Source organism: Eschrichtius robustus, chromosome 18 (assembly GCF_028021215.1).
Source record: "Eschrichtius robustus isolate mEscRob2 chromosome 18, mEscRob2.pri, whole genome shotgun sequence".
NCBI lineage: Eukaryota > Metazoa > Chordata > Mammalia > Artiodactyla > Eschrichtiidae > Eschrichtius > Eschrichtius robustus.
The window spans coordinates 5765105-5788750 of record NC_090841.1 but is presented as its reverse complement, the minus strand read 5'-3'; the positions used below and the strand labels follow the sequence as shown (position 1 = coordinate 5788750).

Genomic DNA, 23646 nt, shown 5'->3' with positions numbered 1-23646 from the left:
CTGATTTGCTGGGGAGGGGGACAAACAGTAAATATCTAATCCTCATTGGATTCTGTCGTGGAAATTGGGACCCTGGCTCTGGGGAACTCCCACAGTGTGTGAATGTCTACCTCAGTGGATGCCTCCTTTTTTTTCCAGAACTTACCTTAATTTACATTTGAAAAAAGAAAATCTAGATGCTTATTGGAGAGAGGGGGAATGGTCCTGGTCAGAAAAAGAAGAAACCTCACTAATGTCAGTGACACCCCCGACTTTAGAGAAGAGGAAGCTGAGATCCAGGAAGATGGTGATTCGTCCAAAGTTGGTGGCATAACTGGGGCTGGACCTCAGGTGTCCAAGGGGGACGGCTACCTCAGAGGGGCCCGACTCCCAGCCCAGTGCTCTTTGCTCTCCATTCTTCTTATATTCCTATGTTAGCATGGGGGGTGTGGGTCTAGAGGGCCCCACCCTGATCAGAAATTGTCTTAGTCTGCTAGGGTTGCCATACAAAATGCCACAGACTGCGTGGCTTAACAACAGAAATTTATTTTCTCTCAGTTATGGAGGCTGGAGGTCTCAGATCAAGGTTTCGGCAGTGCTCATTTCTCCTGAGGCCTCTCTCCTTGGTTTACCTTCTCCCTGTGCTTTCACATGTTTGTCCCTCTGGGTGTGCTCATGTCCGTTATCTCATCCTCTTCTTAGGAGGACACCAGTCGTCTCGGATTAGGGCCCCACCCTTATGACCTCATCTAACCTTAATTACCTCTTCAAAGACCCCACCTCCAAACGTGGTTACATCCTGAAGTACTGCAGGTTGGGGCTTCAACATATAAATTGGGGTTGTGGGGCACAATCCAGCCCGTAACAGAGCTACTCGACGAACTCTCCACATCAGGGCACCGAGGAGGCAGACACCTGCTTCCCTCTGGCACTCGCTGGGAACAGGGAGCCTCTGGAGGTGGCCCCTGCCTCCTGTGGCCCAAAAGCCTGGGGTCCAGCGGTACCAGCAGGGGAAGCTCCTCTCTGCAGGGCTCTGAGCCCCGCTGTGCACTCATGCCCAGTCCCCTGACTGTGGCGGCTCCTGAGGGCAGCACCTTCCTCACCCACTACTGCCTGAAACCGTGCCCGGTCGAGCACCTGCCAGTGTGCCTTGGGCAGCACTTCCTCCCCAGCTGGGAAGGAAGGCCCACTCACAGACAGAGGCCTGGACACCAGGATGCAAGGTGTCAGGACCGAGGCCTTGGATTTCTTGGTGGTTTCCAGGGAGATTGCTAGAAGAACCAGGGCTTGGATTCATAGTGACAGGATGACCTGAAGCAGGGCATTCAACCGCAGGGTAACCTGGTTCTCCTCCAGGTTTCTTTACCTTCCTTTCGTTTCAGCGTCTCTAACACACGCACACACACACACACACACACGCTTCTATTAGGGTGTCCGTATTAGAAGCCCACCTGTTGATCACCACATGCGAGACTGGGGAAGCCCTGGATGGGTGGTGTTACTGCCTCACTGGAATCAGCTTACTCCTGACTCTGTGGCCGAGTCCGGTTCTGAATCATCCCACAGCACCTCACTCATCCCCAGAGCTCAGGCTCGGGGGCACATGACCCAGGCAGCCCTGGTCCATGCCAGGGAGGCTTCTGGGACCCTTCCCCTGACCTCTGCCCCCTTTTTTGCTCTTACACGTCCCCTGCATCCCTTCCCCTTCAGGGACTTTCTTCTCTTTGCCCTTCCAGAGGCTTTTCTCAGAAAAAGTGAACGATGTACTCAGTGGTAACTACTCTCAGGGGTACTTGTGTTGAACCAAATATGGGAGGCCTTAGGCAAAAAGAATTGATTTCTAGTTTCAGACTTTCAGTCATTGAAAGTCTGAAATGGTGGTGGTGGTGAGTGTGTGAGTGTGTCTATGACTGATGGGGATACCACCCAGGCTCCTGAAATTTTTCCCCCCAAAGTTTGGTCTTGTGGGTACCCATGCGCACAACGGAAGAGGGAGCCCCGTTGTCTACAGGTCGTGGGACAAATGGATAGGATGTTCTTGGAAAGGCCCTAGTGGCTCTGTAAACTCTGCTCACCCAGCAGGCCTCGGATTGATTCACCCTTTCAACCCAGACGCCCAGGGCTGTTCAGACTAGCGGCCATGCTCCCACTGTGCAGGCATCTTTGGTCTCTCCCCTCGGACCCCCACTCATCTTCTCTTTCCCCTTCCTCCTCTCAGGCCCCTCCCGAGTGCAGAATCCAGTGCTCCGGATGGAGAAGGTCCACTTATTCCATGAGGGATGGATGAAGGGAAGGAGAGAGGTGTGCTTGGAGCTAGGCTGCCAAATCCTGGCCACTGTGGACTGGCCAACTTCAGCAGAAAAGACACAAGTCTAAATCAGTGCTTCTCAACCTGAAGAGTGGTTCTCAAGGGGACATTTGGCAGTGTCTGGAGACATTTTTGGTTGTCACAACTGGGGGGAGGGGTAGAGGGTACTACCCCCATCTAGTGGGTAGAGGCCAGGGATGCTGTGAAACAGCCCACAATGCACAGGACAGTCCCCACAAGAAGAATTATTTAGCCCAAAATGTCAGTAGTGAGGAAGTTGAGGAACTGGTCTAAATGCAGGTGGAAAGAGTCCCTCTCTGGCCTTCAGTGAGTCCCGGCACCTGGGCAGTGCCTGGCCAAGCAGAGCCGACCCGTTACTGACTCTGAACAACTGACTCCAGGGAGTCCTGGAGATATTTGCATCTGTGCCTGTTCTCCAGCCCTGCAGTGGTAGATTTGGGTAGCAGCCTGTGTGTGAGTGGTCGCTTTCCAGCTTTCAGAAAATAATTCCGCACTATGCCCCGGGCACAGCTATAGGCATGACAAGTGACAACAACAGCAGTGTTGTTAGTTAGCATTTATTGAAACTCGGCAGACCTTGTGCTTAGCAATTTATGTGAATTCTATGCTTTAATATTGCACGACAACCCAACAAAGGAACTATTAACACAATCCCCATTTACAGATGAAGAAACTGAGGCTTAGGAAGAACCAGTGGTTTGCCCGAGATTACCCAGCTTGTAAGTAAATGGTGGAAATGGGTTGCAAAGCCGGTCACTTGGATTCTAGCATCCAAACTCCTAGCCACTAAACCACAGAGAAAAGAAAGATGGTGTCCCTGAAATAAACTCAGGGGTCTGTATGTGGATTAGTCACACTCAATGATAATTTCCAGGAAATTTCATCCTGATAAGATAACTCAGTTTGATTTTAATTTCACGTTTTGCCTTGCAAATCCCAAATTCCAGCTCAAAATAGGGTGGTTAGACTGAACTCTGTCTCCCAAAATAAGAAGCGCCATATCCGCAGAAGCGCCTGCCTTGGCCCCAGCCCAGGCAGCAGAGTCGGTCTGGACCGACAGAGACTGCAAAGTGAGGACTAAAGAGTGTTGGGACGCAAAAGCCGGTAGCCGCCCCTGCAGGCGGCGGCTGGATGCCGAGAGCCCCCGCGCGCCGAAGCCGCGTCCACGCTGCGCAGCGTCGCCCTCTTGTCACCGCCTTGGTAACCACTGGGACCGCCGCAAGGAGGCTGCGTTTTTTCCCCAACGCTCACCAGGAAAGCCCACCAGAAAGCGAAAAAGCTGGTTTTCTGGGAGCGGGACGGGGAAGTGAAGTCTTGGGTAGAGAAAGATGAGAGGGAGAAAAGCGCGCTCCCAGGAGAACTGGAGCCGCGTGGACACGGCGCACAGCAGCGGATCTGCGGCTTCTGCGAGCAGCTGGGACAAGAGGGGCCACTGCATAGGATGGCAACACTGAAGGAGTCGGGGGTAGCTTGGGGGGGGGGCGGATCCAACCTCTTCACAACGCTCCAAGCCCAGTTTCCGGCTCCCTCAGTAAGGCACCTCTCCCCCCCCTGCCCCACGCCAACCCACCCACCCGCCCCCCCCCCCAGCTCGCGCCCATCTCCGAAACTGCATTTCTGGTCCAGGGGTGTGTCACCGAGAGCCAGCGGGAGCCTGTCTCAGGTGCACCCCCCGACCCCCATAATCCAAGAAAGGTGCTGGCTCAAAGCGAGACCTTCGGATCCACCATAGACGTGTCCCCTGGGTGCCCTGCTGCTGCCGGGTCCCAAACCTCAAAAGTACACTGGTGGGTAGCGCTGGCGCTAAAGGATGCGAAAGTTCACTACCGAAGGGCTCTTAGAGCAGCGGGTTAGCCGCCCCAAACTCGGAAAGCGTCAGAATCACTGATTATAACACATTCGTTGGTATTCTATTCAGGGTATGCCTTAAAGCACTCCGGCTTCGGCTTCGTCTCGTATTGGCACAATGGCCCCTCCTGGGAGGGCGGAGAACTGATCTCCCGTGAGACTGGGGTTCAGACTGATGGGGATGGGGGTCAGAGGGAGGGTGCCAAGGGCGCGCGTGACAGGCTTTCATCTGCCTGGGGCACAACCCATGCGTCTGCTCCAGGGGGAACCAGGAGTGGCCTCTCCGTGGGGAGCCAGATCGCGCCCACCTTTATTCTAGCGGAACTGGAGAGAGAACCCCGCACTCAAATGACCCCGCATGTGTGGAGCAACCCCAACTGGAGCGCCTTTCTCGCCGAAAGGACACGTGTGTTTGCTCTGCCTAAATACTCGGAGTCCGGCGCTCCCCAGGGTGTGCGTGGGGTGTGTGTGTGTGTGGCGGAGAGATATCTGGAAGGAAAAGAAGTGACCTAGGCCCCTAGGACGTGGAATGGGGGGCTTGGGGAGGTCGTGAGAGTCCGGATCCGCTGTTTCACGTATCCAATCTCCTGAGCAGCAGAAACACCCGCTCCGGTGGCCGTGCGCCCTCCGCCTCCGCGGAACCCGCGCACCTCCTGCGTCTCTTCTTCCACGTACGAGTAAAACCCCCAGCGTATCTCCAGAGGAGGGCTGGGGGCTGGATTATAGGTCGTAGGGGGCTGTGGGATTGTAACAAGAATCTGTGAGAACGTAACGTCTCGGAGCCACCAGCTCCGGCTACGGAGGACCCCTCGCGGGAACCCCGGCGCCGGATCTTTCTGGGTCCCCGAAATCGCGGCCAGCGATCTGGGAGTAGGGACCCCGCTAATGGAGTTTCCCTTAAAGCAAAGCGAGAGGGTCTTTCCACGAGGAGGCCGCACCATTTCGCTGGGAATTTGTCCCTAACAAATACGATAGATTAAAATAGATTGATAGCAATAACAAGTTATCCATCCGAGCTCAGCAAAGGGCTGAGTTCAGCGGCTCGCGCGGGAGTGGTCGCTGACCTTGGAGATGGCGGTCGGGACAGCCAAACCAAGGGGGCTGGAGGTGGGGCCGGATCCCAGGTGGGACGGGGGCGCTGCAGGGGTCAGAACTACAGGCACAGCACGGGGAGCGCCCGTCCTCCCCTCCGGACAGGGCTCTGCTCTCTCCTGCAGGGGTGCACCTTGCCTGAGTCGGACAGGAGACCCGGGAGCGCACCCGGTCGGTGGGCGCCGAAGGCGGAGTCTCGGGGGCTGAGGGTGCAGAGAGGGGTTGACGAGCTGCAAGGCGAGGAACGGAGCTGGACTCCGCCACCCAGCCCCGCCCGGCCCCAGCGGGAAGCCCCAACCTGGCTTGGGATCCCGAGCCACGTGGATTTCTAAGAAAAAAAAAAAGTTTATTTAAACTTTTGTACATAAATAAATAAATAAATATCTTCTGGTATTACAGAGACCTTACAGTTACAAGCTAGGCTGGGCCAGGGCTGGGGTCTGGGAGAAGAGGGGTCGTCAGAGGCAGAGAGCCGGCCTCGGGGGGAATGCAGAGCGTCGCCGAAACAAAGTGAATCGGTTTCCCCAACACGAATACCACGGGCGGCAATTTCGCGCGTGGGAGAGGAGCCATGGGCACAGCAAGGTCTGGTGGAGGGACGACTGAACTTCGAGGAGGCTCCTCGAGGAGCGGAAGAGAAAGGAAAAGAAAAACAAAACCCAGAAGTTCATAAATGTGTCTGGGGGGGGAGGTGGGAGCGTGGATAAATCACCGCAGAAAAGAGGTGGGGAGGGAAAGACGTAAAAAGGGGAGGGGGGAGCGAATGGGCACCCGAGGGGTCAAAGGCCGAGCTTGACCCAGGGTGGAGGAGAGTGGGAAGCGAGGAAGCCTGGGCCAGTCCAGAGAGGGCGGGCGGGGAGGCGCCGGCGGCCAGCAGGGCGCTGGGCCGGGCCGCTGCGCTGCGTGGCTGAGAAGGACTCGCGCGCGTGCAGTGTGTGCACAGCTCGGAGTCCGCTTTGGACGGCCGCGGGCCCTGGGGTAGGGATACCAGGGTCAGGTGTGCCAAGCTCTCGGCGCTTCCCAGGGCCGGGGACCTCCGCAAAGCCGTGCCAAATCCGTGCGTGGCCGCCATTTGGCAGTGGGTGCCTGGGAAACAGTGCTGCGTCCCAGGACCAGTCTTTGAGCCGCGGGGAGTGTCTGGGATGGGCGACCTGGGGAGGCGTGCGCCTAGGGAGTGACCGTGAGATCCCGGTCGTCTTTCCCCGATGAGGATGGAGACATGGGCAATTCGTCGTCATCCTCGGAACACTTGGCTGAGGAGAGCGACGCGCACTTGCAGCCTTGCGGTGCGCCCCCGCCGGCACCCGCACTCCCGCCGCCGCCGCGGTGGTTGCTGCCTTTGCCCTCCTTCTTGTGCTTCACCCGGCGGTTCTGGAACCAGATCTTCACCTGCTTCTCGGACAGATTCAGGTAGGTCGCGATCTCGATGCGGCGCAGGCGGGACAGGTACATGTTCGAGGCGAACTCGCGCTCCAGCTCTAGCAGCTGCGTGCTGGTGAACGCGGTGCGCATCCTCTTGCTGCTGGGCAGCGGGTTCGAGCTGTTGTCTGGAGTGGGTAGGGGTGCAGACACGGAAGCGATCAGACCCTTGCGCTGTGGGCCCGATCCTCCGGTAGGCGGCCGTCAGAATCCCGGAACTTTGGTCTCTCACCCACCTCTTTGCCCCGAACACAATGCACAGCGGCGTAACCGCGGGCTCCTCCTCGCCAAGCCTCGGGACCCTGGTACTCCCGGAGTCACGCGGCCCCCGCGCTCCCTTCTGGAGCGCCCTGAGCCCCAGCCCTCGTTTCGTCCTGGGAGCCCCCGCCAGGGCCTGGACCTTCTGCCTCACCCTCCGTCCCCGTGTCCTGTCCCGTCCCTCCAGCCGCACGTCCACTCAGGGGCCCAAAATGACCCTCATCGCCCGCAGAACGCCCAGGGTCCTCGTCCCCCATGCCCGCCTAGCCAGCTTTCGTCTGCCCGGTCCCGTCCCTCCCCCGCCCCACCTCCCCACTCCCCGCCTTACCCAAGGAGATGCAGTGGAACTGCCTGGGGTCGGGCAGCGGATAGGAGGTCTGGTAGAGCGCGGCGGCGGCAGCGGCGGCCGCGGGGCCGTGAGCGACCCCGGGCGACACGGCCGAGTGCTGGCGGCCCAGGGGCGCGTGGCAGTATTGCGAGCCGAAGGACGGGAAGGACGCCTTGAGCAGAGGCAGCGCGGGCGGCCCGGGGGGCCCGTGCAGCTGCGAGGCGGTGACGCAGAGCGGGCACACGCACAGCAGCCCGGCCTTGCGCGCGTGGCAGGCGCCGGGCGAGAGGCCGTGCAGGGCGTGCGGCGGCGGCACCGCGTAGGGAAAGAGCGGCGGCGGGCTGCCCTCCGGCGCCTTCTTCTCGCCGGCCTCGCGCAGCACCAGCGAGTCCACGAGGAAGGAGCGCGGCATGGCCCCGGTGCGCGGTCGCCCCGCCGCCAGCCCGCTCCCGGCGCCCCGCGGACCTCGGGGCTCCCCACGCACTTCCCCGGGCCGCGGCCGCGCGCAGCTGCCTCTTCCGGGGAGGCCGGAGGCGCCGCTAAAGCCGGGGCTGGAGGCGCCGCCGCTGCTGCCGCGGGCGCCGCCCAGAGAGCGCGGGGTGCTGGCCAGCGCTAGTGGTGCTGAAAGGCGCCGGCGGCGCCGCTTAAATAGGACTATTGCCATGTGATGGGCTACGCCAGGAGCGGCCGGGGCCTCTCAATAGGGTTTTTGTGCCTTTTCTCTTGGCATTCACTCTGCACGCTTCCTCATTATTTCACTTGTTAACTAAATGAACTGCATAATGTACTCCATTCTTGTCAACCCCACCCAAGCCGTAACAGGCGCCCTCGCCCCCTCCTCTCCCCTTTGCGGGTTTATTTTCTCATTCTCCTGCGATTTAATATTCTTTTCTTTCTCTTTATTCCTTACTCCCCTTTGGCTTTGCATTGGCGATCGGCCCGTTTATCTTATTGATTTCGCACCCCCAGTGCCTCGCTTCCACAGATCCCCATGGACGCACACCCCCATCTTCTCTGCGCACTCGGTCCCCGTCCCCCTCCTTCTCTCATTTCTCCCTCGCCCCCCAAGATCAGGCTGCCTCCACTTAGTCTCCTCAGCTCGGCGTTGTGCACCCCGGGAGCGTCCCCACAGCCGGCCTCCGATTTCCACCTGTGGAATCGCTCTCATCTTCCTGTGTCGGAAGCAGAAGGACCGGGGCTCCTGCAGGAGTGGCACCGCTGGGCAGAGAGGAGAAGGGCTCGGTATTTCGTATCCAGCACTAGCCCCATCGCTGTCCCTGTTTTCTCTGAGTTTCTCAAATAGTCTTAACTTTGATACTGCCTATAACGCCCAGTCTTTGTTGGGGAGATGCTAGTCAACGACGTGGCCGTGGATGTAAAGAGGAATCACCCGCTGAGAATCGCGGACAGAGAGACAGGGAATGGGAGGAAAGACTGGCCGGTGAAGATGTAGATCTCACACCCCACCAGACATGGAGAGTGTGGGCGCTCTCTCCGCCGGCGCACACCCCAACAGACCCGCGGCTGCGCTCGGATATCACTGCCTTCCCGAAGTTCACCCTGGAGGAGCGGTGCGAGGGGCAGTTGTATTCCCAGCTTCTGCTGCCTTCGCCCACCCGGGCGGAGCTCCCCTCTCCCCAAGACCTGCTCCTGTCGTGTCACTCTCTTCTTTCTGGTCACACAATGGTTAAACAACTTCAAACGCCTGGCCTTGTGTACACAGCTTCAGCTTTTAAAATCGTCCTCTGGGCTCAAAGCTGCTTCGTGCAGGAGCTTTTTCCATACAATGGGAAATTAGCATAAACATTTTGAATGTACAGCCTGAGACTTTTCAAGGAAGACGTTTACTTTCTATTTTATTGGAACCAAGTCACTGCAGTCACCTGCTCTGAGCCCTGAAAGGAATTGTGAGAGATGGAGGGGGAAGCTTTCCGGCTGGGGGAATCAGTGCACGGGAATAAGATGGCCCCAAATCGAAGCATTTGCACGGTTTTCATCATTGATGACATCTCTGCAATAACAACAACAACAAATTATAGCTGATTAAAAAGCAAAGAGAATTTATGTGAGAGAAAATAACGGATTCCGTAAAAGAGAGAGGGGCAATGGGGAAAATAACCTGGATGGAGGGCCTGTCATCTAGCAGGAGGAGTAAGGGCTCAATGCTTCCTCGATTGTTTTGCCCTGGGGGGCTGGCGGGGTCCACTGCTGCCCTCAACGCCAAGGTCTCCTCCCCAAGGCTCCCCGTTCTAAGTGGGTGTTTGCAAACAAGCCAGGGTGCATCAGTGTAACCTAATGCCGGTTCTAATTGCTCTCCGGGAAATGTGGGCTGGCCTGGACCCCGGAGACTGGGCCCAGAGCAGGACCAAGGCCGGGAGAGGGGCTCCCTGTTGGGCAGAGGCAGGTGGGAGAGGCGCAGGGTGCAGGCAGGACCCGCAGGGTGACAGAGGCAGCCGCTGTGCCCTGGGGGCCGGCGCCCGCAAACGGTCAGTGCAGAGCTCTCCAGGGAGCCACAGCCCGCAGCCGGGGAGGAAGGGGTTAAGAGCCCCTGAATTCGAGCAAGGCCAAAGCTACTGGGAAAGAATATCTAGGGGGGGAAAAATAACCAGTTTTTTTTTTTTTTTCTCCTCCAGCCTCTGGACCTTATTGAATGTCATTGAAGAAAGTTTTGAATGCCAGATAAAGAGAGGCGAATTAAAGTGTGTGACAGCAGAGGATAAGCAAACACAAAGAGAACTCTGTCACACTTTGGGGCAAAATCCGTGGGCTTTTTACCAAGTCTCTTCGCTATGATTGAATTAAGTAATAGGAAAACATTTTCTTTCGGTTTAGAGCCATTAGACAAAAACTTCAAAGCGAATAACACTTTTTAATGTGCGGCCCACAATGGATTGGGTTTTGTGCTGAAATGTTTAAAAGGTTTGTGTGCAACTCGGCGCGGGAGCGACCCGGGCCCAAGCAAAACAGCATCCCTGAGGGGGTTTCGGGGAAGCCTGGAAAGAGGGCACACTTCATCCTCAATCTCTAAGTCGGGCGGCTTGTGGCCAGAAAGGGGGCTCCCTGCTTGGCGGTCCTGGGCCGCCGGCTGCGCCCCAAGAGTTGGATAATTTCAGGAAGAAAGTTCTGCGCCCGCCCCCGCCCCCAGAAGGCCAGCTCTGCGGGCCGGGCAGGAACCGAGGGGCTGGGTGCGGCCGGAGAGGGTGCCCAGCGCCCTTCGGCCCCGAGGCCTCTTCCGCCGCCTGGCTTCTGGCCGCTGCCCTGGGAGCCGGGCTGGGGGTCGGGGGTCCCCCGCTCCCGGGTGCACGCGGGCGGCCGCGCGGCTTTCCAGCTCCCGGAGCCTCCCAGGGCTGGCTTCTGCGGGGTTAGAAGTTTCCTCGCACGAGCAAACGCCCCGAGGGAGGTGCAGGGGTGGAAAGAGGCGCCGGGATTAGCCTGACCGCCCGGGACCGGCGCCCGGGGGAGCCCCTCGGCCTGGTGGGCCGTGCTCTGCCCCCGAGCTGGTTTTCAAGTGTCCATCAGGGACAGTTCAACATGGAATAACTTTCTGTTGTCCCGGTCTTTTCTTCTCTCAGCCTACCTCCTTTCCTGTTGGTATGGAGAACACGCCATTTTTCTCCTGGAAATGTAGCTCTAATCTATTTGCAGCAAAAACTGCACAAATTGGGGGTGGGCTGGGGAGGGTCCTTGTTCCCTTATCTCATTCGCAGATTTCTTCAAATGTCATTTTCCTTCTCAGGAAGGCCAACGACCCTACTTAAAAATATCACCCCTCTTTCCCCAATCCTCCCCACAGGGTTCCTTGCTTTACAAACACCTTCTAACTCTGTGTCCTTTACTCCTGAGTTTTTCTGCTCCCTGCGCCCGCCTCCCCACTGAAATGTATGCCCCACCGAGGACTAGCTCGTTTGTCTATCTTGTGCATTACTGTTTCCCAACTCAGAACAGTTACTGTCACATAGTACATACTTAGCCTATATTTGCTGGATAAAAAAAATGAATGGAAGTGGCCTGACTCAGGAGGTAGGGTGGGGAAGAGGAGTTCCTGGTCTGCCTGCTTAGTACACCTAGACACTTAGGAGCATGGCAGGGGTAACTGACCTGCAGGGACCGTCTGACCCTCTCCCAGCCACCACACCCTGCCCCGGGCTCAAACAGACAGGAGCTCAATTGATTTGTTGAGTAAATGGCAAATCTGGAGGCAACATGGCTTCATAGAGGCAAGATGGTCCCATTCAAGGCAATCTAGTGTCCTGCTCTGGAGAAGTTGGATGAACCCACAGGTAGCTGAAGGCTAGGGGTGTCATCTGAGTTCTTCATGGTGTGTAGGAGAAAAGATTGCTTAGAGAGAGATGTGGGGTGTGCTCTGGAATTATCAGTGACCGTTTCTGTGCTTTGTGGCTGAAGGCAATGGAGTGGGAATCCTCATGGGTGAGGGAGGGGCTGGTCCCTTGGCTAGGCCGGTGGTGACTCAGACCACTCTGCCAGGAGTGGGAATACCGCTCAGTGGAGCAGAGCGGCCGGAGAGCCCCTGACCTACCAAGGAATGCTGAGGGCATCTGGGAGGCAGGAGTGGGGGGCGCCCACTATAGGGGTGAGGGGAGGTGCCTGGACACAGGTGTGATACGGAAGCGGAGGCCAAGCCATGAAGGGCCACGCTAACAGCTCTGTACTTGATCCTACTCAGAAAACTTTAAGCAGGGGTAGTAACAGAGTCAGATCTGAACTTGAGACATACAACTGGCAGCAGTAGGAGGTCCTGTTGATGGGGACAGAGAAAAGCCAGAGCAGGGTCCGACAGAGTCGGCTTGCAAATGCAGGTTTATTGAACTATTGAATGAACAGAGGGAGGGAAACAAACAAGGAGAATATTGTATCAGTTCAAGTGATGGGTAATGACCACCTGAGCTGGGGTGGGGTTAGGAAAGAATTTGAAGGGGGAATGGGTAAGATCAAGTAGGGTTGTGTGTGTGTGTGTGTGTGTGTGTGTGTGTGTGTGTTGGAGGGGAAGGGCATGAGAGAGGAAGTCACACACACCCGTGGCCACTTGGTCCAAGGGGATGGGAGGGTGGTGAGGCCACAGGCAGAGACAGGGATCTTCAGAGCAGGGCCCACTTTTGCTCATGAAGCTGCAACATGATGTCATATTTGGACGTGTTGCATTTTCATCCTTAACCTCAGCGGCTTCTGCTGATGTCCCATGGTGAAAATGTGAGTCTAAAGTTGGGTAGAGAGATCAGAGATGGAAAGAGAGATTTGGGACTTACGTATACAGAAATGGTAGCTTTAGTCTTAGGATGGAAGAGCTTGGGGGGTGGGGGAGTATAGAGAAAAAGCGAGATTGTAGATGTATTGCTGGGAACACCCATATTTAAAGAGACCAGTGAAGGGAGGGCTCCTTGAAAGTCAGAGAAGAATTTTCAGCGTCCATCTTAGACCAGGAAATAATCCTTAAGATAGAAGCTTCATGCTGGGAATAACAGAGCAGAAAGATGACAAGAACCAGGGTCCCTGAAGATCAAGGAGCTGCTCCACTCATTTTTTGTGAGTGGAAGATAAATGTTTATCTTTTAGACTATTATTTGAATTTTCTACTACACGTGGCTATATTCAATCATAGCCAGTATGGTCCCTAACACCTGACCCAGCCAGATGATAAGAATCAAGCCAAATGAAGGAATCAGTGGGAATCGTGTCATAGCAGCTGGAGGTCCTCTTGTTTTTTCCCAACTACCTTACAAGGCCATCAGGGCAGGGATAGACTTAATACTGGTGTCACCAACCTTTGTCACAGCACTTGGCACGTTAGATATATTGAATAAATGTTTAATGTGGGTGCTAATGGCAATAAAGGATCTATCCTTTCTCTGCACCTATTCAGTGTATCACAGCTGCATCTTGACGAGCGTCACAAGATTTCAGAAGCTCTTGGTGCTTTAGCTTTCTTACAGTAGAATGAGAATGATACCTCACCTTCCTTATAAGGATTAAAGATGATGTACGTGTATCCTGAATGCAACCAGGCTTTCCGGTCAGTGGGTGCAGGTGAGGGCAATTCATACCAATAATCAGAGCTTCTATTTGAACCTTGTGGGGCCTCTGGCCTCCTTCTCCCATATGATTTTCTGGAAGGCCTTCCTGGGCTGCCTTACAAGTACCCACAGGCCAGTCTGTTAGCTGGCACCTACCCTGACGCCCACCCTGTGCTTCCCCTCCAGACAGTTTTTTCCTTATCCACACGCCCAGCCTGGGATAGATTGGCTGTCTTCTTCCACATCTTGCCCCAGGACCACTGTGTAGCCCTCATGCCTCGTAAAGCCCCAAGCACGCTGTCCAGGACAGTCAGTAAATGTGAGCTGTGTTTTCCTTCCCGAGCGACAGGCTGCAGGAACGCTGAGTGAGGCCCTCTCTTGGCATGGATTGTCCGGCCCAAGTAATTCACCCTAAACCTTTTCCTTTTCTCTTCCCCCTTGACATCAATGGAAGCAAAGGTGATTTCTGAGGGAGGGAGGGTATTATTCCTACTCGGGGACCTGGAAGGTGAGCCTGGAACGTCTTACTAAGGATTTCAGTAGGACGTGTTTGCAGATTTTAAGAAGAAGAAAACATGGAGGGTTTGAAACAGGCAGAACCAGTCTCACCTCAAGTAGTTTTCCGTGGATGAACGGACCCCTTACCTTTAAGCATGGCCTTTAGCATCAGCCCCCGTCCCCCTCTGGGGACCACAGTGACTCCTGAGTCACGAGGCTGGACTCGATTGTCTGTGGCCTAGAGTCACACGCCCATCAGGAAACTTGGCTTTGAGACCTTCCAGTGTAGATGTTTCTTTCCTGTGTGTCTTCCTTTCTCTGCCGGCAGGAGCCCGCAGCTCCGTGATCAGCCAGGTGGCAGCATAAAGCAATAAACCCACTGACGGTGGAGCCCTCCTGCTGCTGCTCAGTTCCCTCCACACGCCCTCCTCTTTCCCCATTTTCGCCAGAGCAAACCCAGAAGACATCCGCGCCTCCAGCCTCCCATCCTCTGAAAGCCTTTGGCTCAAAAACACCCAAGAAAGCAAAGCTAAGCCACTGCAAGGGAAAGAGCAGAGGACGTGTCTACGGCTGACGTTCTGTGGTGTGCCATACAGAGCAGAGCAGACTGCTTTAAAAAGTCCTGGGGACTCTGTGACCATCACCCCAAACCACACCCCCAACCAACACAGCCAAGCTCCCGTTTTGTTCAGCAAAGTGCTTGGCTAGCAATGTCTCGGAGGCACAGTGAGCGGGTGATGGATGCTGGCCGTGTGCTCATTACATTTTGGAAGAGAGGAAGGGGTTGGAGGAGGGGAGGGGTTCCCAGAAAAGGAGGGGTGCTGGAGACCTTGATTCTTGCGGGAGCTGCTCTAGGATTTTCGCAGTGATGCCCTTACCCCTGGCAGGGAGCTGGGTATTCCCACCCCTGATGGACCGCCAGTGGATTCTGGGGCCATGCTGTCTTGCAGTCACGTGTGAGTCCAAAGGATAACGTCCTCGCCATTTGGCTAGTGTTCCTCATCCTCCAGAGCCCCGGTTCTTCATTCCCACAAAGAACGTCGCATCTTGAGTAACTGTACAGGTCTCTGTGTCATTCTGGAGTACCAGGCTAATGTCTCCAGTACGGCAGGCCCTTGTAAAAAGAAAGAAAATTAAAGTTAGACTCGACAGAGAATTGTTTATTAGTGGATCTGCTCTGCGTGGGCTCTGGGCCTCAGAGAGAAGTCCTGTTTCCAGCTAACAATGTAGAGTTTGTGAATAAACTGAATCCCTAAGAAAAGTCACTTTCTTTTCCTTCTCCAGCTCTTAAGTGGCGGCTGATACCATGGGGCAGTTCCTATCAGCAGATGCCTTAGAGCTAAGCCTAGCTGGTTCTATCCTGGGATAACAAGAAGACAACCGCTTCTATCTTGTCGGCTTTGTGCAGCAGACACAAACACTTCAATAAGCTCTTGTGACTCATTAAGGATCAAAGCACAAATTGGGAACAACCTGAGCGGTCTCTCCAATTTACTGTCTTGTCTTAGGACCTTGTAAGTAAGTCTCTTGACCTTGTAGGAACGTCACTGCCACAACCGAACTGTGGCACTGACTCCAATTCACAATGCACGTGGCCCCTGTATGGGGTACAGACGCTGCCTTACTTGTCCTCACCCCAACCAAAGGTATCAGTAATGGCACAGCTTCTTAGGTTATCCATCCCAACTTTCCCATGTCCTTTTCTTCATTTCTTGATTCTCTGACGGGTGCAAAAGTTAGCAGGACTGAGTTCTGTGGGAAATAGCTTCATCGAGCTGGCTTCAGAGGGAGAGGGCTGTTGATTTGTTTGACACAAGCACTTCAGGAAGACGATGGTGGAAAAGGATGCTCCCCTGTGAATATTTCTTTAGGTGGCAGTTGGTTTACGAGAGGATAATTTCTCAAGTATTTAAAAATCAAATCAAATAGATTACTAACCAAAAACTACCCCAAACTGTAGTATGTGACTATTAAAATATAGATTTTATATTCCTAATCAGTAGTTCATTTATTGTTAAAATATGTTGTAATTCTATTTCATGACAGAGAGTCTGAAGGGTCAAGCTTTCTCTGGCGCTTCTTAATCCTTTGTTGAGATGGATTTATAGAATGGCATTGAGTTTAATTAAATCAATTGGCCAGAATTTGACTCACTATGTGCCTGGCACATGTACTAATTTATTTAATCAATAAAATGAACTCCAAGTTGGAAATTTAAAATATGCATTTTATTGGTCAGCTATTATGGTTTGGGATGGTTCGAACTCCCTACTTGACTGGGAGTTCGTACACTTGAGAGACACATGAGACAGGTACTAATTTCTATTTCACGAGTGTAGACACTGAGGCACAGAGAAGTAACTGGCCAAGTAGGCAGGGACTCAGCTAAAACCTTGGATGATAGTGGTGGTTATTACTAAGATGAAGGAAAGAATGGATAATGGGGGAAATCAGTAATTTCTGCCACATTGGTTCTAATCCATTGAACAAGTATTCATTAGGTTCCTGCTTTATGCAGGATAACACAGGTGTAAGAGAGAGGCCTCTGAAGACAGCCTGGTTGTGATCTAGGTGAGTTGATGAATTCTCTGAGCCTCTGTTGCCACATGTATAAAGTATGAGCTTCACGGAATTGTTGGGAGACTGAAATGGGTTAAAAGACCCCTAGAGCATTTAATACTGCATCTGTCACATAGCAGGTACTCAATAAATGTTAGCTGTTATCATATGCACAGATCACATGAGCAATTTCCTGCAAATGCCAGAACCCAGCCACCTGCATGGCATAGGAAGGGTGTGTCCCCTGCCAGCCCCTGAGCAGAATAGCACCGTGCAGCGTGGAGAAATCATAAGGCAGTTCTGAGAGATGCCCTTCCAGAAGTTCCTACACAGGACGGGGATGGACATTTTGGGTCACCATTAGAGAGCGGATCAGGGTAGAGGGTCCCAGACACTGAACAGAAAAGCTTGTTGGGAGTGACTGAGTCAGCCAGAACCCCCATTCCAGGAAGAACCCCTAGGCCATGACTTAGGCTAAAGACATGAATGTTTCCTTACTTTCCATCCCCTGTGAGATGCGGTGCAGGTATGAAAACAGCTTTGTGACTGTTGCACATGGCATTGAGATCAGGCTTCGCCCTGATCCAGCCAAGATGTGACCAGCCCGTGTGAGAGAGGCTGGGAAAACTCTCTTGCGTCACAGAGAAATTCGGGGAAAATGTAATTTGAAAAAAACAAAACAAAACAAGAGCTCTGATTGGTGAGGCTGGGGTTCCAGTAACAAGTATGCTTGCTTCTCCTTTCCATACTTGTATTAGATAAAGGCTCAAAAAAGCTTTCTTTTTGGAGAATATATGATATTTTGATGGAAGAGGAGAAAAATAATGAAGATTTTTCACCCTCCTCTTTTTTTTTTTTTTTCACCCTCCTCTTGTCCCTGCTTTATTCTTCCTTTCTTCACTCTCTTTCTTTTCCTTTACTAATTGTTATCACCACCACCACCATCATCATCACCACCTTCAGCATCATCAGAAGTCTCTAGTCAGAGGCATAGGAGCTTTGGTGAATAATGAGGTTTAGTCTCTACTTATTTTAGTTAGTACCAGAAACAGAAACCATTCCAGCTCTTTTAAGCAGTAAAGGAAGGATTCATGCAGGAAATTTAGTGCTTAAAGAACTCTTGGAAGTAATGGGGAAATAGACTCCAGGCTGGGCCTTCAGGAAATTCAATAACATCTAACTCGCCTGCCACAATCAAGAAAGAGGGACGTCAGGAGGCTGTCACAGGCACAGCTGAGCTCAAACATCAGTCATAGCTGTGACCTCGGGCTAGGGATTTGCTAGTTTTATGATTTCCTTTGGACACTATGAAGCTAGTGGTTGGACACTGGGATGCGGCTGTAGAAAACCCCAAATCTCCACGACCATCTTTGCCAGAAGCAACAGCTGGCAGCAGGAAGATGGCCTTGCTGGGAGGTGATTTTCCATGAGTCTCTTGTGTCTGCACATCTTGCAGATGTACTGAGGGCTTTGTTCTAGACTGTCTTTCCAAGGATGCTTGCATAGCAAACAGCCTTGGATTCAGAGATCCAGAGCAAAGCTAGGCATGCCTACTGTACATTATAAAAGATTTGGGTTCTCTAAGCTCAAAGTTCCTCTCCTTTAACGTAACCCACTGCATGTGCGGGTGTCACGTGACCCTCCTCACATTGCCCCGTGGGAGTTGGGGTTTGAGGAAGCAGCACAAGGAAATGCTGATATTCTGGCTACTGCTATTGCTGTGAGTCATGAAGTCCTTTGTCTCTGACCCAGGAATCTCCTGTCTTCTACCAGCATTTATGATACTGTGGCCGACTAACCTGTTAGCTTTTGCATGTAGAGCAAAACCTCAGACCCTTCAGAGTTCTTGAGATGCCTTGCCTCACTTCTGTCCTCCAAATATTGAAGAAATACGTTTAGTTGTTGGAACCTTACGTATAACCTGAACCTTAGTGGCGAGAGGGTCTGAGACGCATAGGTTTAACTTTCCATACTCTGCAGTACAGAAAATTACCATACGTACCATACTTTCCTCTGGGGGTCTGTCATCCAGTTGGGATTTATAACAGCTACCACTTACTGGGCTCCCACATCGTCTGGGAACCGTGACAGGTGGGTTCCATAAATTACTGTGAATGCTGACAACAGCCCTACAAGATAAGTGTTATTTCATTCCTCTTCCTTATGGAGGAACTTCCACAAGCATTCAGTGACTGCCCGGGACCATGCAGCTCTGAGTTTCAGCGTCAGATTCAGGCTGGGGTTGGCTGGCTCCAGATGCTCCTCTATATGCTAGCCCCGCACAGCACAAGGTGGTGTATGCCAGTGCAGTCCTAGTGGGTTTTAGTTCTGGAAGCATTCAGAGAAGAGTTCTTGTGGCCCTGGGGCTGAGAAGAAGCGTGTCTTTGAGGAGGGGAGGCTTGACTTCGTCGTTCAGGAGGGGTAGGACTTAGATTAATGGCCTGCCAATGGGTGGATGAGATGGGGAAGAGAGAGGAGCTGGAAAGGACAGTGTGAGAAGATGCACAGGAGTATATATGTCGGGGATATAATGAATTTTATGGGGCTGGAGGGATAGTAGAGGGAGAGCTTGTTGGAGGGTCTGGTGTGTAAAGAATGTTGAATCTCAGAATAAGACTTGGTCCTACAGATGGTGGTAGGAATACAAAATTGCCATTACACGTCTCCCATTACCTTCTTTACCCCACTGACTGGCTTTTCTTTTCTTTTTTAAAATTATTTTCTTTTTTTAAAAAGTTATTTATTTTATTTTTGGCTGCGTTGGGTCTTTGTTGCTCCGCGTGGGCTTTCTCTAGTTGCAGCGAGCGGGGGCTACTCTTCGTTGCGGCTTCTCATTGCGGTGGCCTCTCCTGTTGCGGAGCACAGGCTCCAGACGCGCAGGCTCAGTAGTTGTGGCGCACGGGCTTAGTTGCTCTGGGCATGTGGGATCTTCCCGGACCAGGGCTCGAACCCGCGTCCCCTGCATTGGCAGGCGGATTCTTACCACTGCGCCGCCAGGGAAGCCCTGACTTGCTTTTCAGCCCAGATAATTCCTGGGGAAAAGAGTAGCTCATCGTTTCCCTAAGCTGGGGAGTGCTGGCAGAGGAAATGGCTGTCAGTCCACCACTTGCTGCAGCCTGTCTCTGAAGGCCAGGGAGAGAGCGTCTTCCCCAAACTGTCCCTCGCAGGACCAGCAGAAGAAAGGCGTTAGCATAAAATGGAGAGAGAGCATGGGACGGAGCTCCCATTAGCAGACAATATTGCTTTGATTGCAGACAACACACATGAATTGAATTGATAAAGGAATCTTCCCATCAAAGCCAGAAATGAGTGGAAATTAACTTTAACAAAGTAAGCAACTGTGCTCAAGAGACAGAAGAATCCCACCGCATACTTGGTACGTGTCAGAGGCGTAGAGGAGCAGTGTTCAGGCCCATCAGCGTACGCGGGAGTGATTAATAAACACTTACGTGGACATTCATCTGCCAGGCGACTGACAAAGCCCCACAATGATGGGGAGAAGGGGCATTTCTTCTTGATAGATGTATCTGAAATGCTCATTTACTCCTTTTTGATGGATTTAAATGTCCAGGTATTCTCTCTCCATAGAAATTGATTCAGAAATGGTGCTGGGTTAAAAATAAGGGCTAGAGATTTAACTACGTCTCTGTGGCAGAAAATGTATTCCTCCTAGTCATCAATGCATAGATTGAAACGTGCTGGAGTTTAATGCAGGTTTGCGAGGTGGTGAGGGTAGGGAGGGCTACTTTTTTTTTTTTTTTTAAGTATAAAGTGAGATAGACGGATACAAAATCACTCCGCCTGAGATTCTGTAAATAATGTTGGAGACTACTAACCAAATACTAGCCTTTTTCTCCCTGGTCTGAAACAGTTTAGCAATTATCTATGGCGAAAAGATCTCAAAGAATAGGTTTACATTTGCACTTGCTAAGACTTGTACTGGATCTGAATTTTCCACTGGAGGAGGCATGGATGTGGCCACGGAAGCCTGATGAACTTGGTCCCCAGAGGCGGGAAGCTCATTCATTCTGGCCCCCGTCCCCTCTCCCCAGATAACAAGGCAGAGTTTGGTTTGTTAGGTTGAATTATCCAACATTGGGCCCACTGCCCCCTTGGGTGTGAAGCCCAGCCCAGCAGGCTGCTGGCATTCCACCTACAATCCTCCTGTGTCTGCTCGGGTGGACCCCAGGGGAGTGTGTGTCGTGGCCTAGGCAAGTGGGGAGTGAGTCTTGTTTGTGCGTGGTGTGGTGGTACAAAAGGTACTTCCAGGTACAAACTTCCCTGGGAGACAGGGTTTGTCTCCATCACTCTACAGACTCTCTAAGGCAAGAAAAGTCTGGTTTGGGGATTCTATACAGGGCGATTGTATTTGATCTGAACAATACCATTCCCAGAGACAAATACCATGAATCGTTTCATGAATCTTCTAGTAAAATACAGGAGATGCTCTTGGAGGTCTGAAGACTGTTTCTGAGAATGTATACCAGGGCACAGAAGGAGAACTCACACCTCTGCCAGCCCTGCTCTGTCCCCATAGGGGCTGAACAGACTGTCATGAACAAGACAGTCTTCCTTAGGCCTCCGACCCTGAAAGAGTCAAAGGGCTTGATAACCTGAGGAATGCTCTCCAGGGCTCTGGAGGGTGACCCTGTACCCATTAGGAATTCTCCCAGCTACAAATGACAAAAAATCTGACCAACAATGTTTTCAACACATAGGACATTATTTTTTCATAAAAACAATGTGTGGAGCAGCTATGCAATAACACTCTTAGGGGACCCAGGATTTTCTTTTTTTTAAATTTATTTGTTTTATTATTTTTATTTTTTATTTTTGGCTGTGTTGGGTCTTCGTTGCTGCATGCGGGCTTTCTCTAGTTGTGATGAGCGGGGGCTATACTCTTCGTTGCGGTGTGTGGGCTTCTCATCGCGGTGGCTTCTCTTGTTGCAGAGCACGGGCTCTAGGTGCGCGGGCTTCAGTAGTTGTGGCACGGAGGCTCAGTAGTTGTGGCATGCGGGCTCAGTAGCTGTGGCTCGCGGGCTCTAGAGCACAGGCTCAGTAGTTATGGCTCATGGGCTTAGTTGCTCCGTGGCATGTGGGATCTTCCCAGACCAGGGATCAAACCCGTGTTCCCTGCATTGGCAGGCAGATCCTTAACCACTGCACCACCAGGGCAGCCCTGACCCAGGGTTTCTTATCTTTCCTCTCCAGCATCCACAGTCTGTTTCCTTTCGTCTTCACGTTTGTCCCTCATGGTGGCAGAGGCTGCACTCCATACCTTATCACATTCCAGGCAGGGAGGAGTAGAAGGGGATGGACAAAGCGGGGGGGTGGGGGGTGGGAGGGCACTGGCTTTTCGTCCGGAACCAAAGCTTCCTGGGAGCTCCACCTTGATTTCTGTGACATGCCACCCTCACTGGAAGGGAGCCAGGGAATGGGGACTGGGGTGGGGGTCAGGTCAGCCAACCACTGGTGTCCACCACGAGTACTGAGACCACACGAGAGAATGAGGAGGGCACCTCTGGGATGGAAACTGTGGTCAGGGGTGTCTTAGTCGCTCGGGTTGCTACAACAGACACCATAGACTGGGGGATTAACACGAATTTATTTTCTCACAGTCCTGGAGGCTGGAAGTCCAAGGTCAGGGTGCCAGCAGGGTTGGGTTCTTGGTGAGGGCTCTCTTCCTGGTTTGCAGACAGCCGTCTTCTCATTGGGTCCTCACATGGCGTGGAGCAGAGAGAGAAAGCAAGTTCTCTGTGTCTCTTCTTATGACGGCACTAATCCTACCATGAAGTCTCCTCTCTCACGATCTAATGACCGCCCAGAGGCCCTGCCTCCTAATACCATCGCATGAGAGGTTAGGGTTTCAAAGTGCGAATTTTGGGGGGACATAAACATTCAGTCCATAGCAGGGATGATGAGAATCGTAAAGTGGGTTTTTAAGCGAGATTGACTCAAGATTTGCCACCTGAGAATCCTGAAACCCTGCAGCCTGCCAGGCTCAACTTTTCCTTTGAAATAGCTTGACTCTCACCCCATCCCAGGAACCACAGGAAGTCCAGTGCCTTCCCAAGACTTCTGGGGATCCCTGCGGCCTGCTTCCACTGGAGCCCCCCCTTCTCTCCCTGCAGAATGTCCCCTCAGGCTCCACTCTGTCCTTCCTTCTTCTGTTCCCAAGGCCTCGTTAACACAGGGCTCTTGCATGCCGTGATGTTTTCTTTTCCACGCAGATCTTTCTCTCACTTTAGTTAGCTGGTGTTTAATTTAATCAACTTCTGCACTAAGGAAAAAAACAGTATTTAGGACAAAATCTTTCTCAGAATGGTGAGTCTGCATTTTTAAAGAACATTCTCTAAAAGATGATTTACCTTTTTTCATCTGTAATCTAATTCTCAAGGACTTTTCAGAGCAGAGTCTTCTTTTTCACCTTGAGATAATTTTTCCTTTTCTTATAGAGTTGTTAGGCTGATGTTTTTGATTGTGAACTAAATACATAAGTGAGCACTAATTAGTGCCTTTGAGGTCATTCATTTCCAAAGGCCTAATAGTCATATTTCTTTAAAAGAGAAATAAAGCTGAAGTTTTTTTTTTTTTCCTGCCACCGATCAGAAATATGAAAACCATTTCTATTTTCTTTAGTGACAGCTAAGGGCAAAGACCACAGATTAACCTCCCTCCATTAGGGCACAATCAATAGAGATTTGGAGTTTTCCCCCCAAGTCTAGACTCCTGTTTGGGAACAAATGTGAGAACGAGGCCCATTTCCTGCAAAGGCCAGAGGACAAAGGGACCTGCAGATCGCCATCCATGTGACTCCGGGAACTGCCAGGCCTGGAGCTCAGATCTTGGACTCTCATAGGACAGGAGGCAGTGATGGATGGGGTTCCAGTTTGAAGGTCTGAGCTGCCATGAATGAGGCAGGCCTGCTGTGCCTGCCTGGGGCCGAGTTTTTCCAGCAGTCACTTTACAGCTCACTGTGAAGCCCTGTGCCGTTTCTGCTGCCAGTGACACCGGCTGTTGGGTCAGCACAGGCCACCTCCTCTGAGCAGGCTGAACTGGCGGGGGGGCCAGGCAGCCGGAGGAATTAGGCCGTCAGGGATTTGGTAAGGCTCCTGAGTGAGGAGGGGACATCAAACTGCTTCCCTTTTGTGGAGGTTCCTCCAAGGCAGCTGGAAACTCATCTCGGGCAGCTGGCAATACAATCCTGAATGCTGTCACTTCCGCCTCCTCCCGGGCAGTCCCAGCTTCAGCCGAGCCCCTCAAAAGAGGGGACTTGAAGTTGAAAGCATGAGGCTACCCTTGGGGGC

The 23646-nt window shown here is 52.7% G+C and overlaps 1 protein-coding gene across 1 annotated transcript; it reads right to left on the bottom strand.

The window, feature by feature from the left end:
- Positions 1-6415: 6415 nt before the first annotated feature.
- Positions 6416-7665, bottom strand: GSX1 (GS homeobox 1). Its single transcript, XM_068527002.1, has 2 exons — positions 7254-7665; positions 6416-6795 (listed from the first exon to the last, which is right to left on the bottom strand). Exons 1-2 carry the CDS (start codon positions 7663-7665, stop codon positions 6416-6418), a joined length of 792 nt encoding a protein of 263 aa, XP_068383103.1.
- Between the last annotated feature and the right edge of the window lie 15981 nt (positions 7666-23646).